The sequence below is a fragment of the Amblyraja radiata genome, chromosome 23, assembly GCF_010909765.2.
Source record: "Amblyraja radiata isolate CabotCenter1 chromosome 23, sAmbRad1.1.pri, whole genome shotgun sequence".
NCBI lineage: Eukaryota > Metazoa > Chordata > Chondrichthyes > Rajiformes > Rajidae > Amblyraja > Amblyraja radiata.
In genome coordinates, this window is record NC_045978.1 from 22253780 (window position 1) to 22271740 (window position 17961).

The window sequence follows — 17961 nt, forward strand, 5'->3', positions numbered from 1 at the left end:
CAAAGATGCTGCCTGAACTGAACTAAACTAAATTGAATGAGTTACTCCAGCATTTTGTCTCTCTCTTTGTCTGCTTTTGTGTGTTAACAAGCATCTGTAGTTCTTTGTTTCTATAATCCTGACCTGTGTCGTGAAAGTGCCACAACTTTACGATTAACAGGCTGCAGAAATATTCAGGGTCTGATCTGCCCATAGGCACAGTCTGTGTGTGACTGGTCCAATTAAGGTTCTTCTCAATAATGATACCCTGAAATCTGGATGTGTAAGGGACGCGGCATGAGAAAAAATGTTGTGGGATACAAAGGGTATACCTTTGTATAGGCTCGCTTTCATAGGAGAACATTGTATGCCTGTTACTTGTATGGTGAAAATGCCGTGTGCCACATAACCACATGCCTAAATCGGAGTCTTTTGGACAAAATATATCTATAAGATTTCAACAGGTTAGTCCTGCTTAAGGGCCTGTCCCACTTTCCTGAGTTACTCACGAATTCTCCTCAGTTTTCCCCTCGAATCAAACTCAGAGAATGTCAGTAGCGAGTTCATACGAGTCCATAGCCAGGCCGTAGGAGTCCGTATATATATCGTAGCGGCTCGTTATGCCAGCCGTAGGTACTCGGGGCATCAGGTAAGTCGGGAGGTTTTTTACAGCATGACAAAAAAGTCCACAAGTAAAAAGATAGTCGGCAGGAGGAGTTCGTAGATCAAAAAAATCTTGATTTTTTTTTTTTAAGGTCCATTCAACTCGGCGGAGGACTCGGGAAAGTGGGACAGGCCCTTCAAAAAGAAAATTCCCACTATTCCTGAGGAACGTTTGATGGCACTGGGCCTGTACTCACTGGAGTTTAGAAGGATGAGTGGCGGGGGTCTCATTGCAACCTTACCAAATAATGAAAGACCTGGATAGAGTGGATGTGGTCCAATTGTTTAGAAGGATGAGTCTTGGACCAGAGGGCACAGCCTCAGAATAAAGGACATTCCTTTGGAAAGGAAATGAGGAGGAATTTCTTTAGCCAGACTGTGGTGAATCAGTGGAATTCATTGCCACAGGTGGTTGGGGATGCCAAGTCATTGGGTGTTTATAAAGTGGCGATTGATAGGTTTCAATTAGTAAGTGATTCAAAGCTAATGGGGAGAAGGCAGGAGAACGGGGTTGAGAGGAAAAAATAAACCAGCCAAATTAACATAGAAACATAGAAAATAGGTGCAGGAGTAGGCCATTCGGCCCTTCGAGCCTGCACCGCCATTCAATATGATCATGGCTGATCATCCAACTCAGTATCCTGTACCTGCCTTCTCTCCATACCCCCTGATCCCTTTAGCCACATGTGCCACATCTAACTCCCTCTTAAATATAGCCAATGAACTGGCCTCAACTACCTTCTGTGGCAGAGAATTCCAGATATTCACCACTCTCTGTGTAAAAAATGTTTTTCTCATCTCAGTCCTAAAAGATTTCCCCTTTATCCTTAAACTGTGACCCCTTGTTCTGGACTTCCCCAATATCGGGAACAATCTTCCTGCATCTAGCCTGTCCAACCCCATAAGAATTTTGTAAGTTTCTGTAAGATCCCCCCTCAATCTTCTAAATTCCAGCGAGTACAAGCTGAGTCTATCCAGTCTTTCTTCATATGAAAGTCCTGACATCCCAGGAATCAGTCTGGTGAACCTTCTCTGTACTCCCTCTATGGCAAGAATGTCCTTCCTCGGATTAGGAGACCAAAACTGTACGCAATACTCCAGGTGTGGTCTCACCAAGACCCTGTTCAACTGCAGTAGAACCTCCCTGCTCCTATACTCATATCTTTTTGCTATGAATGCTAACATACCATTCGCTTTCTTCACTGCCTGCTGCACCTGCACGCCTACTTTCAATGACTGGTGTACCATGACACCCAGGTCTCGTTGCATCTCCCCTTTTCCTAATCGGCCACCATTCAGATAATAGTCTACTTTCCTGTTTTTGCCACCAAAGTGGATAACCTCACATTTATCCACATTATACTGCATCTGCCATGCATTTGCCCACTCACAAAGCTTATCCAAGTCACCTTGCAGCCTCCTAGCATCCTCCCCACAGCTAACACTGCCCCCCAGCTTCGTGTCATCCGCAAACTTGGAGATGTTGCATTCAATTCCCTCGTCCAAATCATTAATATATATCATTAAAGAATTAAAGAGTAGACTCGATGGGGTAAATGGCCTAAATCTGCTCTTATGTCGTATGAACTATGCAAATTTTCATATGTGAATAGTTAATTGTTGATGTGTTCAATGCTTTTCAGTTCAAGCTACAATTCCTGTGCTAGATTAGCAACTACCAACAGACCAACAATTTGAGACGCAAGGAACTGCAGATACTGGTTCACAAAAGATACAAAAACTCTGGCAGCTTCTCTGGAAGACATGGATATGCGACGTTTTGTTTTGGGACCCTTCTTCAAATGACCAAAACTCATCCATAGCCTGAAGAAGGGCCTTGCCCCAAAACATCGCCTCGTCGTGTCATCCAGAGATGTTGCCTGACTCACCGAGCTACTCCAGCACTTTGTGTCTGTTTTAGATTGCAACAATTGGATAATTTGCCCTCATGTCAAGAAATTTTAATCCTAATAATCCTAATAATTGCTGACTAAAATAATGCACCCTGGGGATGATGGCTATACTTGATGGGTCACAGTACTGAGGGAAAAGTCAGATTAGTTCTTCAGAGCAAAGTTGAATTACTTATAATTAAACCCTCTGGACTCTCTCCCTGCCTCTACAAAATGGTGCCTGACATGCAAGCAATTGATAGAAGGTTTGAGGCTGAGGAGAGGGAGCAAAGCTACTGTTGCGTTCAGGTCAAAGACACGAATCAGATGATTTGATAGCTGCTTCGCAATGGATGCTGAGAGAGTGGTGTGTGATTCATTCAGGACTGCTTGGGTCAATTTAACACTAATTCAATTTTTTTTTACAGCTAGCAGACAGCATAACTCAGCAGAGGCTGGAACTGCTGCAAGATTTATTCATCATGTACAAAACTTCACAGAATTGATGCCTTGCCATTCTGGACGCTTTCAAAAGATAGACAAATACACAAAAGCAAGCAATAAATAAAGTGTCATCAGGACAATTAACCCATCACCCTCTGCTGGATTGTTGGATCTGGTGAAGCTAATCAATCCTTTCCTTTGTAAATGCACATATATTTCAGTTTACTTTGGAGATACAGCTTTGAAAGGCCCTTTGGTATATGCATGCTTTTAGATGTTTCCACTATTAACAGGGTGTCATTAGCAATATTAATCTTAATTTTTTATCATTACAAACCTTTGCTTAAGTGCCTCATAACATATTCAAAATAACACTGTGCCTAATATAGTATTGAATCAATTATACAGTACTGAAGCAAACAACTTGAACGCATCAGAACTTGAGGGCCAATAGTCCCCATCAAACCTCCCATTTTTAAACGGAGATTAGAGGATTTGAGTATTGAAGCAAGGAGGTCCTACTTCAGTTGTACAGGGCTCTGGTGAGCCTGCACCTGGAGTATGGTGTACAGTTTTGGCCTCCTAATTTGAGGTAGTACATTCTTGCTACTGAGGGAGTGCAGCGTAGGTTCACCAGGTTAATTCCCAGGATGGCAGGACTAGCATATGATGAAAGAATGGATCGACTGGGCTTATATTCACTGGAATTCAGAAGGATGAGAGGGTATTATAGAAACATATAAAATTCTTATGGGATTGGACAGGCGAGATGCAGGAAAAATGTTCCCATGTTGGGGGAGTCCAGAACCAGAGCTCACAGTTTAAGAATAAGGCGTTGGCCATTTAGGACTGAGATGAGGAAAACCTTTTTCAGCCAGAGTTGTGAATCTGTGGAATTCTCTGCCACAGAAGGCATGAACGCCAATTCACTGGATGTATTCGAGGGAGAGTTGGATATAGCTCTTCGGGCTAACGGAATAAAGGGATATGGGGGAAAAAGTAAGAACAGGATACTGATTCTGGATGAGCAGCCATGGTATATTGAATGCCGGTGCTGGTTCAAAGGGCTGAATGGCCTACTCCTGCACCTACTTTCTACGTTTCTAGATGGAATTATTTTTGAAAGTTGCTTCCATTCTACTGAAAAGATCAAAATAATTTGCTGTATAAAAATAGCTCTCGTGGATACACACGGAACTGCAGATGCTGGAATCTTCAGAAAAACACAAAGTGCTGGAGTAACTCAGCGTGACAGGGGCAGCATTTATGGTAGGAATGGATAGGCAACGTTTCAGGTCGGGACTCTTTTTCAGACTGATTGTAGAAGGAAGGGAGAAAGCTTGAATAGAAAGATGGGTGCGGAACAAAGCCTGATAAGTAATAGGTGGAATGACACAAAGTACTGGAGTAACTCAGCGGGTCAGGCAGCATCTCTGGAGAAAAATGATGGGTGATGTTTTGAGTCAGAACCTTTCTGCAGACAGTTGGATACAGGTGAGGGGAGGGGAGGGGGTGATTGCCAGATGGGTGAAGTAAGTGACAAAGGCTAGAGATGAAAAGGAGATTAAAGGATGTCAGATAGTTCTCATTTCACCCTGGTTTTAGGGAAAATTATTGTCTTCTCGTAAAATCACACAACCATGGAGAAAAAAGTCTTCCTATCCAACAGTCATCAGTTTCTGACTGTGAACATCGAAGAAGGGTCTATAGAAGGGTCCCAACCTGAAAAATCACCCTTCGTTTTTCTCCAGAGATGCTGCCTGACCTACTGAGTTACTCCAGCACTTTGTCCCTATTGTCGGTATAAACTAGCGTCTGCAGTTCCTTTCTACACAACACTGAATGGGTTACAATTGAACTGAAACTCAACTGGACCAGGCACATAATTATTGCGGGCAGCTCAGTAGTAAAGCTACTGCCTCCATAGCGCCAGAGATCTGGGTTCAATCCTGACCTCAGATGCTATCTGCATATTCTCTGTGACCACGTGTGTTTCCTCCGGGTGTTCCGGTTTCCTCCCACAATCCAAAAGACGTGCGGGTTTGCAGGTTAATTAGCCACTAGTGTGTAGGTAGCGAACGTGAAAGTAGGATAACATAGAACTGGTAAGAATGGTTGACCGATGGAGGGTGTGGACTCAGTGGGGGGGGGGAAGGGTCAGTTTCCATGTTGTATCTATCAATCGAGATCAGGTCCTCGGCTAGGTTTCCTGAGATGTGGTTTACATTCTGATATTCCAAGGTCTTTCGACCATCTACCAGGCGACGTTCGGTCTATGAAGCTATTAAGCTCCGTACGAGAAGTCAGGTATGGGATAAGGTGAAACCCAGAATGTAAAATTTCAAATCATGGTTTGAGTGAGGTTACAAGGAAATGCCCGAAAACTGGGGCTTCTTATCACTGCAACAGGGGAGAGCTAACAAGCGAATTAATCGAATTGTTCAAAATGAAGATTAGATAAAATAAAATACATCTTGTTATGGTGCTGCAAGTAAGAATTCAGTTGTTCTGTTTTTGGTACATATGCCAATGGACTCTTGAAATAACTCAACTTAATTAACTGAAGTAACATCCGAGGACAGGATCGAACCCAGTCTCTGGCGCTATGAGGCAGCTGTTCCACCAGCTGCCCTCACCATTTATGTACCTGGTCCAGTTGAGTTTCTGTTCAATGGTAACTCAGCCCATTCAATGTTTACAGATGCTGCCTGTCGTCTTCCTCCACCCTAGTCGTTTTACCAGTTCTACCGTTTTCCACATTGTTTCTCTTGCGATCACACCTTCCCCAGCCAACAATTGACTTGCTGAGTTACTCCAGCACTTTTGGTCTATCATTGGTATAATCCAGCATCTGCAGTTCCTTGCTTCTACAAACAGAGACTCTGTTTTTTGGTTGCGGAAGGTCAGTAATTAGAGACACGGACTGGCAAAAGAATCAGAAGTGAGATCAGCATAATTCATCTTATATGTCAAGTTGGCGGGGCTTAAGGAAAAGTGCCTCGAAGGTTTGTGGAAGCCAATTCAATCACAATTTCGAAAACTAATTGAATTTAGACTTCAAAGCTGTGAGAAAGGAGTTTGAGAGAGAGAGACTAAGATGATAGCTCTTCAAAAGAGCTTGCAAGTCATGTTGGGTTGAAGTCTGAAGATGGGTCCCGACCCAAAACGTCACCTAGTCCTTTTCTCCAGAGATGCTGCATGACCCGCTGAGTTACTCCAGCATTTTGTGTCTATCTTCAGTGAAAACCAGCATCTGCAGTTCCTTCCTACATGTGATAGGCCTTCTGGTCTCTTTCTGTACTGGATCTTCTTATGATTGTATAAGAACATGGTTTGTTTTTTATGCTAGACTCTAAATTGACTCAAGTTTATAACCTATAGGGATTATGAAAGATAGTCAACATGAAATGTAAATCTGTTCTTCTCCCCACAGATGCTGCCTGACCTGCTGAATATTTCCATCATTCTCTGTTTTTAATTAAGAATAAGTGTTTTGGGATTCACCAGTTATTGGAAACTGTCAAGTGCATATAATGAGAGGTAAATCTTAAACATAATATGTCGTCAGCATATGGTGGCACTGTCCATTCAGCAGCATATGAATGAGTGTGAATTACTGGTTTATTTCAATGTGACCTGTTCTATGCTACCCCAGATTGAGTGTTTAAAATCTCATTTAAACTTGCAGTGCATTCCTCAGTGTTTGAAGCTGATTGCAGAAATTGATATATTATTAAGTGATCCACACCATTCGAAGCCAATGGGGTAAAAAGACCTTCACACAAAGGACAGTGGGAATCTGGAACTATGCCCAAGAAGCTGTTTTGTTAGCAACAGCATTAAAAGTTACAGGAAACGTTGATGGCACAGTGGCACAGCAGGCAAAGCCGTGACCTGCGTGCGATTTCTCCGAGATCTTCGGTTTGCCTCCCACACTCCAAAGAAGTACAGGTCTGTAGGTTAATTGGCTTGGTAAATGTAAAAATTTGGCCCAAGTGGGTGCAGGGTAGTGTTAATATGCGGGGATCGCTGGTCGGCGCGGACCCGGTTGGCCGAAGGGCCTGTTTCCGTGCTGCATCTCTAAACTAAACTAAAACTAAAGATCCAGGTTTAATCCTGACCTTGGGTGCTGTCTGTGTGGAGTTTGCATGCTCTCCCTATGACCGCGTGGGTGTCCTCCGACATACCAAGGACACTGTGGGTTTGTAGGTTAATTAACCTCTGTAAATTGTCCCTAGTGTGTAGGTAACGGACAGGAAAGTGGATAAATGGAACTAGTGTGAACGGGTGAGCGATGGTTGGCGTGGACTTGCGAGGCCTGAAAGGCCTGTGTCAATGCTGTATCTCTAAACTTGGTGGGGCAGCTTGGAATTTGAGGAGTAGTTTTATGATTCTTATTCTCCTGCACTGACCCAGAAGAATGTGAAAGGTGTAGGATGGAACTTCAGATGCTTGTTTTTACCAAAGAAAGGCAGCATCTCTAGAGAAAAGGAATAGGCTGGCATGGATGGATTGAGTCGAAGGGTCTGTTTCTATGCTACATAGTTATGATTCCACTGTAATTATCCCTCAAATATTGGATTAATTTATATTACACTGCTGCCACTTGCAGTTTATAAGTAATCAACTGGAAGAATGCAGCGTGGAAGTTGATTTAACAAAGACTCAGTACGATTTTATCCTCTCTCCCATCAAGCAAGAGGTATAGAAGTGTGGAAAATGCACACCTCCAGATTCAGGGACAGTTTCTTCCCAGCTGTTATCAGGCAACTGAACCATCCTATCACCAACTAGAGAACAGTCCTGACCTACCATCTACCTCATTGGACACCCTCTATCTGTGATCGGACTTTACTGGACTTTATCTTGCACTAAATGTTATTCACGTAATTCCCTTTGCCATGTATCTTTACACTGTGGATGGCTCAGTTGTCATCATGTCTGAATGTGCTCAATGATAGGCCTAGCTATTTCTCCTCATATTTCTAGGGATCAATTTCATTGTAATTTCACTTTCAGGACAAATGACAATAAAATACTCTTGAAAGGCGGCATTGTGGCGCAGCAGAAGTGTGGTTGGCTGACAGTGCCAGAGACCTGACTACGGGTGCTATCTTAATGGAGTTTGCACGTTCTCCCTGTGACCGCGTGGGTTTTCTCCGGTTTCCCCTCACATTCCAATGACATACTGGTTTGTAGGTTAATTGGCTTTGGTAAAAAAATTGTAAATTGTCCCTAGAGTGTAGGATAATGCTCGTTCGTGTATGGCGATCGCTGGTCAGTGCGGACTCGGTGGGCCGAAAGGCCTGTTTCAGCACTGTATCTCTAAAGTCTAAAGACTCTTGGCTCTTCAACTTTTTTTTTTTTTTTTTAAGTAAATCATGACCTGTTTCCCTGCACTTTTCAATTTAATTTGTGTTCTGCATAAAACAGAGGCACCAGCAGTGCTGCAGCTCTCACCTTGTGTTCATTAGTGTTGGGAGCTCTGGGCAACAATCATTTCTTGGCCTGGTGTAGTATTGCCAAGTGGTGCTACATTGTGCTACTTTAATTCAGCGCCAGCCTGACAGAGTGGGGAATTTGTGCAAAGCTCTTACTCTAAATGCACTTGGTGACCTTTAAGGGAATGGGAAGCATTAAAGAATGGATTGATGTCACTAAAGGTCAAAACGCTATGCCTACAGGCATCATCTTGCCCTGTTGTGAGCATAATCGGGAGGCTTATAACATCAAAATAAATCACTTGGCCGGAAAGAGTGCAGAGACGTGTACAAAATCATGAGTGGAATAGATTGGGTAAACACACAGAGTTTCTTGCCCAGAGTAGGCGAACCTTGAACCAGAGGATATAGTTTTAAAGTGAGGGGGGAAAGATTTAATAGGAACTTGAGGGGTAACTTTACTTCCACAAAGGGTTGTGGGTATATGGAATGTACTGCTGGAGGAGGTAGTTGAGGCAGGTATGATCGCAACATTTAAGAAATATTTAAACAGGTACATGGATAGGATAGGTTTAGAGGGCTATGAGCCAAACAGGCACGTGGGACTAGTGTAGATGGGGCATGTTGGTTGGTGTGGGCCTGTTTTCACGCTGTATGACTATGAGAAAATTTATGAGGGTATGGCCTGGACTTGAGAGGCTGAGTTTTGGCAAGAGATTGAGCAGGCTGGGACTTTATTCCTTGGAGTGCAGAAGGCTGAGAATTGATCTTGGAGGTGTACAAAACCATGAGGGGACTAGATAAGATGAATGCAGCGAGTCTTTGACTCAGGGTAGAGGAATCAACAAACTGAGAACATAGGTTTAAGGTAAGAGTGGGAAGGTTTAATACAAACCCAAGGAGCAACCTTTTCACTCAGAGGGTTATGGGAAAGGGACGAGCTGCCAGAGTTTTTGATGACTGGTAATAAAATAGCATTTAGGACACTTGGACAGGTCCACAGATAGGAAAGGTTTAAAGGGAAATGGGCCAAATGCAGGCAATGGAGACTAGCGTAGATGGAACAACCTTAGATAGGAGAATCTTGGTCGGCATGGACGAGTTGGTCTGAAGGGCCTGTTTCCGTGCTGAATGACTCTGACCCGAAACTGTTAACATCGGAGATTAAGGGGGAGTAGCAAAAGAAGAAAAGCGATTAAATAAATGTCTATTCTTTCCTCTTCATTGGCGTTTTACATATTAAACTGGCAGGATTTTATAAACATTCGTGCAACAAAAGTTTTGTGAATTATAATACCCAAAGACTAACAGCGGCTTTAACCGCCCTTGGGAATTCATAGAAGCATTAATCATCACCATCATATTTATCTCCTGACATTTCTATATTTTCTCAGTCTGGGTTTTGCAAAACACACTATCCACGACAGACAATTCCCTTGCAGTGAATCTCCCTGATGCAATTGTTTCAGACGGATGAGGGAGAGCATGAAGATGGATTAGGCAATATTTTTTCCCGAGGCCTTTTAATCATTTGGAAGTGCTACTTGTTCAGCTGATGCAGCTGGATGCTGCTTCCAGCTGTCACAGTTGGGTGACACGGTGGCACAGCGGGAGAGTTGCTGCCTTACTACGCCAGAGACCCGAGTTCAATCCTGACCTCAGGTGCTGTCTGTTGTTTGTACGCTCTCCCGTGAGTTTTCTCCAGGTGCTCCGATTTCCCCCCCCCCCCACACTCCAAAGATGTACAGGTCTGTATGTTAATTGGCTTTGGCAAATTGTCCCTAATGTGTAGGATAGTTCTAGTGCACAGGGATCATTGGTCGGCAGGGGCTCAATGGGCCGTAGGGCCTGTTTCCACGCTGTATCTCTAAACTGAACTAAATCCAGCTCAGCAAGCATGTTCACCGAGGAATAGTCTTCTCATTGTGATCACAAAAGGTCTTTGTAATGACTCAAATATTAACAGTAGTCTTTATTGTGAGATGTTCCTCACTGTTTTACTTCTAGAAATGATGATGTGGATGGAACAATAAAAAGTAAATGTAGGAAGGAACTGCTAGTTTATACTGAAGATAGACACAAAATGCTGGAGTAACTCAGTAGGCCAGGCAGCATCTCTGGAGAAAAAGAGGTGACGTTTCAGGTCGAGACCCTTCTTCAGACCCTTAGAATGGAGATGAGATGGAATTTCTTTAGTTAGACGGCGGTGAATCTGTGGCATTCATTTCCACAGTCACCTGTGGAAGCCAAGTCAGTGAGTATTTTTAAAGCGGAGATTGACAGATTCTGGATTAGTAAGGATGTCCGGGGTTAAGGGGAGAAGACAGGAGCATGGGGTTGAGAGGAAAAGATAGATCAGTCATGATTGAATGACAGAGTAGACTCAATGGGCCAAATGGCCTAATTCTGCTCCTGTGAGTTATGAACCACACTGGTTGTATGTTATCCCGCATTCTCATCTACTCCCTACACACTAGGGACAATTTGCTGAGGGACAATTAACATACAAACCATACGTTTTTGGGGATATAGGAGGAAACCGTAGCACCAGGAAGAAACCCATGTCCTGTCCCTAGAACTGCTCCTTGATAGCATCTTGGAACATTGGACACTAATTATAAAGTTACACTTCCTTGTTCTGGACTCGACAGCAGAGGAAATAGTGTCTCTACATCAATGATTGTCAATCTATCTTATGCAAACTACAAAGTGCACAAATGGACAGATGACGTTTCGGGTTAGCACCCTTATTCAGACACGAGTGTGAAGTAGGGTCTGGACCTGAAACATCGTCAGTCCATTCCCTCCATTTATGCTGCCAGACCGACAGGAACAGAGGACGTGATGCTAGGGCTAATGCTAGGGTTAATGAAGCAGGGTGGGAGAAGGTTCACATGGGGCTACAGCATAAATCATTTGGGCATATGCACTGAGTTACAGTCTATGACCAATCCTACTGTCACCATACCCACCACTCTGCTTTTCTCTCCCCGAATTACTCACCCAGTTCTGCCCTCCACCAGTGCTGATGGCTGTTATTATAAGCAAAATAAAAGTCTGCACAACTTGAATCAATATGCAGCTAAATCATGCATACTGTCACAGCAGTAACAGAGACATCCTCCTGAGTGCGAGAGAAAATTATATACCAACTCAATTCCTTTTGCTGTACAAACTAAGCCTCAAATGCAATTTAAACGGTCTCTGTTTTCCCTTTGGGTGCTATATTTCATTGTTACGTCTATTTGGTTAAACTAAATTACATGGATCATCAAAAATACAAAAGCAATGTACTGTAAATGCTCATCAGAAATTTATAGTAAAGACTCAGCAGGTCAGACAGCATCTGCAGAAGGGGAAAATTAGGTAATGTTTCTGATTGATGACCTATATGACCTGCAACTATCATTAATAATTGTTGTTGCTGTCGGAGCTGCTAAATATTTCCAGCTTTTACTAATTGTTTCCGAGGTTGCAGTCTCTGCACTGCAATGCTTAACCCGTCACTTCAGGGCCAAATTAATCCCAGAATTTAATCCAAAATTTCAATTTACCCAGACAGGATTTGGGACAAACGCAGGCAGGTGGGACTAGAGTAGATGGGAAATGTTGGTCGGTGTGGGCAAATTGGGCCGAAAGGCCTGTTTCCACGTTGAATGACTCTATGACAATATAAATGTGAAAAAAGACAGTGCTGGAATAACTCAGTGGGTCAAGCAGCATCTCTGAAGAACATGGATAGGTGACGTTTCATATTGGGAACCTTCCAGACCCGAAATGTCGCCTGTTCATGTTCACCAGGGATGTTGCCTGGCAAACTAAGTTACTCCAGAACTTTGTGTGCCTTCTTTCAATTCTAGCTGAACTCATGACATTGCACAACTAGACTTATCACAGTAGAAACAGTTTGAAAGGGCTAGATGGGGCATCTTGGTCAGCATGGGCAAGTTGGGCGAGTGGGCCTGTTTAGACTTTAGAGATACAGCCTGGTAACAGGCCCTTTGGCCCACACCAACCAGTGATCACCCCGTACACTAGCACTATCCTACACACAAGGAACAATTTGTAATTTTACTGAAGCCACTGAACTTACAAACCTGTACGTCTTTGGAGCGTGAGAGGAAACCAGAGCACCCGGAGACAACTCGAGCAGTCACAGGGGGAATGTACAAACTGCGTACAGACAACATTCATAATCAGGATCAAGCCAGTCTCTGGCGCTGTAAGGCAGCAACTCTACCATTGGGCCACTGTGCCGCCGATTTATGTGCTGCATGACTTTCTTATGCTGTAATGGCAATTCGTCTGTCCTTTTTTAAAAAAAATTGTCCGTTAGCTGCGGTTTTTACATTGTTTTTAGCTGTATATATGTGGGGGGCGGACTTTTAATTCTCTTCCCTGCACGGGGACCTGACTTTTTCCCTGTTGGGTCTCCGTTGTCGTTGGGGCCCAGCACCATGGTGCGGCCTACAGCCGGTGCGACCTTGGGGCTCCAGTCGCGGAGCCTGCGGACTTGCCATCGTGGGGCTGGCCAGCCTTGGAGCGTAGGGAGCTGTGGTGGCGTGCGGCTGCAACCAGACTTCAGGGCTTTGGAGGTTCCAGCTGCAGGCCTGTGAACAGTGACATCGGGGGCTAGCGGGTCCCTGGTGGGAGACCTCTTTTCGGAGCTCCCGCGGCGGCAGCTTCTCCCGCCCAAGTTGCGGGGTTGAAGGCGACCCGGAGTGGGGCCTGACATCTCCCGGCGCAGCTTTAATGGCCGTGGGACTTGCCATCGCCCGCTGGGGGCTTCAACATCAAGACCCAGAGCAGGCCCTTACTTCGCCAGCGCGGCCTTAGCGGCCGCGGAACTTATCATTGTTCGCCGGGGGCTTTAACATCGGGAGAGGATGGAGAGCAAGGGAGAGAAAAGACTTTGCCTTCCATCACAGTGAGGAGGAGACTCACTGTGATGGATGTCTGTGTGAATTGGCTGGCTGTGTGTCTTGTATAATTGTTTCTTTTTGCTGCCAAAGGGACTAAAGATGGAAATTAGCTATTGGCTATAATCTTGCATATTTACATGTAAATGTTTATCAATATGCATTGTCCCCGTTTAAATTTAAAAAATTCAAATTCAAATTCAAATGACTCGGCAATAATAATAAACCAAAACCAACACCAATACCTGCATCCGATAAGAACTTCAAGGAGGAAAGAAATGCTGAGGAGTTTCTGGAATTATTAGTGGCTTACTAGGTTAATATCCACCCTCCTCCCCCATACATTATTGAGACCTACAGAACAAACTGCTGCCCTGCTCTGCCATCATCCACCAGCAGATTGCGGCAGTACTTCTGAAGTCTGTAGAGGGTATGGACTGCAAACATTAAGCTCTATTCTTGTTCAAATTCACAACCATAATTGCATTTTTTTACTGTGCTTCTGATTGTTAGGTTGATTGGGCTCAGTTGCCTCAGAGGACTAGAAAATTGCAATGGTAATGAAACCTCTTTTAAAAGAGGTACTAAATCACCACTTCATAACTGTGTTCTTTTCAGGTCGGGAGCCTTGTGAACCCATGATGTAAAGTGTCTTGAATTCGGCTGCAATAATTTTGAAGAGTAAAACGTAGCTTTCTCCATTACCCATGTCATGAAAGTCTGGAGATCAAGAATTTCCAAGTGGTTGAACAGTGCTTGCAGATATTGTTAATGGAATCATACATTCGAAGATAAATGTAGAATTTAAGAACAGTTGGTTTGGAAGTGGTGCCATAACCGCCTACTCAGTGGATATCATGGGTTCCCTTGTCTTTGGCTGGATGTGCTTAACTCCTGCTATGGCTATGGATGTGCTTAGTTCTAATAGCATATCCACTGAAAAAGGAGAAGCACACACTCTGATCACTCTCATTTCTGTGCTGAGGCAAATGATATGGGCAGGAACAGGTTGTTTCTCTTTGCCCCATCAACAACAGGCAAGAACAAATGCACTTACTCTTTAGTTTAGTTTTTTTAAAGTTCAGCAATACAGCATGGAAACAGGCCCTTCGGCCCACTGAGCCCATGCTGACGACGATCACCCATACTCTAGTTCTACCCTACACACTAGGAACAATTTACATAAGCCAATAAATCTACAAACCTGCACGTCTTTGGAATGTGGGAGGAAACGGAGAACCCGGAGAAGACCCTTGTGGTCATAGGGAGAACGTGCAAACTCCGTACAGACAGCACCCAGTCAAGGTCGAACCCGGGTCTCTTGCGTTGTATGACCGCAACTCTCCCGCTGCACCACCGTGTCACATGATCAGCTAACATTGTCAGAAATGTTAAGACTGTCATAAATTTTCCCCAGGATGAATAAAAATCAAATACTAGAAGGCATAGCCTTTAGCTGGGGTGGAAGATTGCAACCGTCACGTGGTCCACCCTGTTTCGACTAATGCAATCAACTCGACGTGCACAAACGGAAGATCAAATCGAACAAGTTGTCCAACAACTTTAGGCTGTGCACGCCACACGAAAGAATAAGAAGCCTTTAGCTGAGAGGGGCAAAGTTTAAAGGAAACATGCGGGGCAAGCTCTATGGTGAGTGCATGGAATCCGCTGCTGGGGATGGTGGTGGAGGCAGATACAATAATGGCATTTAGAAGCTTTTGGATAGGCACATGGATATGCAGGGAATGGAGGGATATGAATTACATACAGGCAGATAAGAGTTAATGGGTGGCACAGAGGCATAGCGGTTTAGAGATACAGCATGGAAGCAGGACCTTCGTCGCACCGACCAGTGATCACCCGTACACTAGTTCTATCCTGCTCACTGGGGAAAATTTACAGAAGCAATTAACTTGCAAAACCTGTACGTCTTTGGAATGTGGGAGGAAACCGGAGCACACGGAGAAAATTCTGTCGCTGCACCACTGTGCTGTCCTTCTAATCATTCAGCTGCGTTTTTATCCTTGTAAATGTGCTACTTCTAACGCGGACAATGTAAATTCTAAACTAAACTAAAAATTACCTGGAAAGGTTGACCAGGATAGAGCTTTCTTTTCTAGATAAGAGATCAGAGAAAAGCTTTGGGAAGGTTTGGAATGGAGGGGTAAATCCCTCCATTACCTGCATAACCAAAAGCCTCTTAAACACCACTAATGTTTCTGCCTCCACTACCACCCCTGACAGCATTTTTCCAGGCACCCAGCCCTGGTTGAAAAATTGTCCCCCACTTCTCCTTTAAACTTTTCCCTTCTCAGAGACAAGATAATTTAGTCTAGCCCTGAACAACCAGATGGCCTCTCAATCCCATCTGCTCCAAACCAGAGAACATAGAAAAGTACAGTGCAGGAACAGGCCCTTCAGCTCACAATGTCTGTGCTGAACATGATGCCAGGATTACTCATCTTTTCTGCCTACACATGTTCCATTTCACTCCATATCCATGCGCCTATCCAAAGGCCCTTGAAGCACCATCATCTTGACCACGAGTGCTGTCTGTGACTACGTGGGTTTCCCCCGGGTGTTCCAGGTTCCTCTCACATCTCAAACACGTGAAGGATTGTGGGTTAATTGGCCCTCTGTAAGTTGTCCCTCGTGTGTAGAGTAGATGAAAAAATGGGATAACATAGATCTAGTGGTAAATGAGTGATTGATGGTCAGCATGAACTCAGTGGGCCGAAGGGTCCTTTTCCATGCCATATCTCTAAACTAAATTAAACTAGGCCAGCTCTTCTGATCGACATAACTACAGCCAACTGTGCCAAGATTGGTAGGGTAATATTTTTAAAAAATGGTTGAATTTGTCCTCTTAGTTATTACTTGTCAAAACATTAATAACAACAGATTCTAATTTACTCACAGATTCAAAGTCGCCGTCCTGAGGCACCTTCCACATATCGGAGGAGCCCTGAAGTGCTTGCGCATTCCGATTACTGTGGCTATTCGCCTGATTCTCTTTTTCCTTCTGCTCAAAGTACTCCAGGAAGGAGGGCTTGCTTTGCTGTAACGTATCTTCTTTCTCTGTGTGGTTGAGGAAAAACACGTAGTGAGCTAAACAAAATTCTGGGGTGAGAGCTCAAAGTTGTTGAACAGTGAATATTGAGCAGTCCCCAACAGTTTTTCAGAAGGTAATCCAGCATCTCTGGGAGCAGGAATTAGAAAGTTAGTGATGTAGAAACAGGGGAAGGCTACTCAGCTTCTCCAGTCTGTTATCATTCACTAAGAACACGATAAACTGTAACAATACTCCTTTTATCCACACTTTACCTCGCAATACCTTTGTAGAATATAAATTGAACAATTTGATTTAAATATTAGGATACAAGGAACTACAGATGCTGGTTTACAAAAAGAGACATCGTTCTAGAGTAATTCAACCTGTCAGGCAGCAACTCTGGACAACATGGATAGGTGACATTTCGGGTCAGGATCCTTCTTCAGATTCTGAGACTTCAGACTTCTTCCAACTCCAGTGTCTGAAGGGCCCGACCCGAGATGTCACAACCATGTTCTCCAGAGATGTCGCTTGATCCACTGAGTTATTCCAGCATTTTGTGGGTTTTTCTGATCAAAAATTAACTCATTAATTCACAATCAATTGTCATTTAGATAAAATACGTCTTTTCTCCCATGCTCTATATATAGAACTGTTTGCTTACCACTTTCGACTTTAGGGATACAGCACAGCAACAGGCCCTTCGGCCCACCATGTCTGCACTGACCAGCGATCACCCTGTACATTAGCACTATCCTACATACTAGATACATTAATTTTTTTTTACCAAAACCAATGAATCTACAAACCTGTACTTCTTTGGACTGTGGTAAGAAACTGGAGCACTCGGAGAAAACCCACGCAGTCACAGGGAGAACGTACAGATCCTGACCTTGAGTGCTGTCTGTGTGGAGTTTGCATGTTCTCCTTGTCACTGTGTAAGTTTCCTCCGGGTGTTTTGGTTTCCTCCCATATCCCAAAGGCCTGTGGATTTGTAGATTGAATGATCTATGCAAAATTGCCTCTGGTGCGCAGGGAGTGGATGATAAAGTGGATAACGTGGAACCGGTATGAATGGGTGATCGATGGTCAACGTGGACTCAGTGGGCCGAAGGACCTTTTTCCATGCCATGTCTTTCAATCAATTCAATCAAACCCTTTTTTTTTTTTAATACAGAAAATAGGATGTGACCTTAACTTATTGGCTATACGAGTAATTGGAACTGGTGTGATCTTAACCTTGCAACCTACCTCATTATAGACATTGGTAATGTTACAATGCTCCCCTCTCCCATTAGGCAAAAGGTATAGAAGTATGAAAACACACACCTCCAGATTCAGGGACAATTTCTTCCCCGCTGTTATCAAGCAACTGAATCATGCAAACCAAGAGAATGGTCCTGAACTGCTATCTTCCTCATTGGTGACCCTCAGACTAACCTTGAATGGACTGTGCTGGCTTACCTTGCACTAAATGTTATTCCCTTACCATGTATCTATGCACTGTAAATGGCTCAATTGTAATCATGTATTGTCTTTCCGCTGACTGGATAGCACGCACCAAAAGCTTT

General features: G+C 43.8%; 1 protein-coding gene across 2 annotated transcripts in view; it reads right to left on the bottom strand.

Moving 5' to 3' along the window:
• stk4 (serine/threonine kinase 4) overlaps window positions 1–17961 on the bottom strand; it is a 108425-nt gene that overhangs the window by 19320 nt on the left and 71144 nt on the right. For both annotated transcript variants that reach the window (XM_033041755.1, XM_033041754.1), the window contains one exon: window positions 16256–16416. In XM_033041755.1, coding sequence (XP_032897646.1) covers window positions 16256–16416 — 161 coding nt within the window. The remainder of the gene's footprint in view (window positions 1–16255; window positions 16417–17961) is intronic.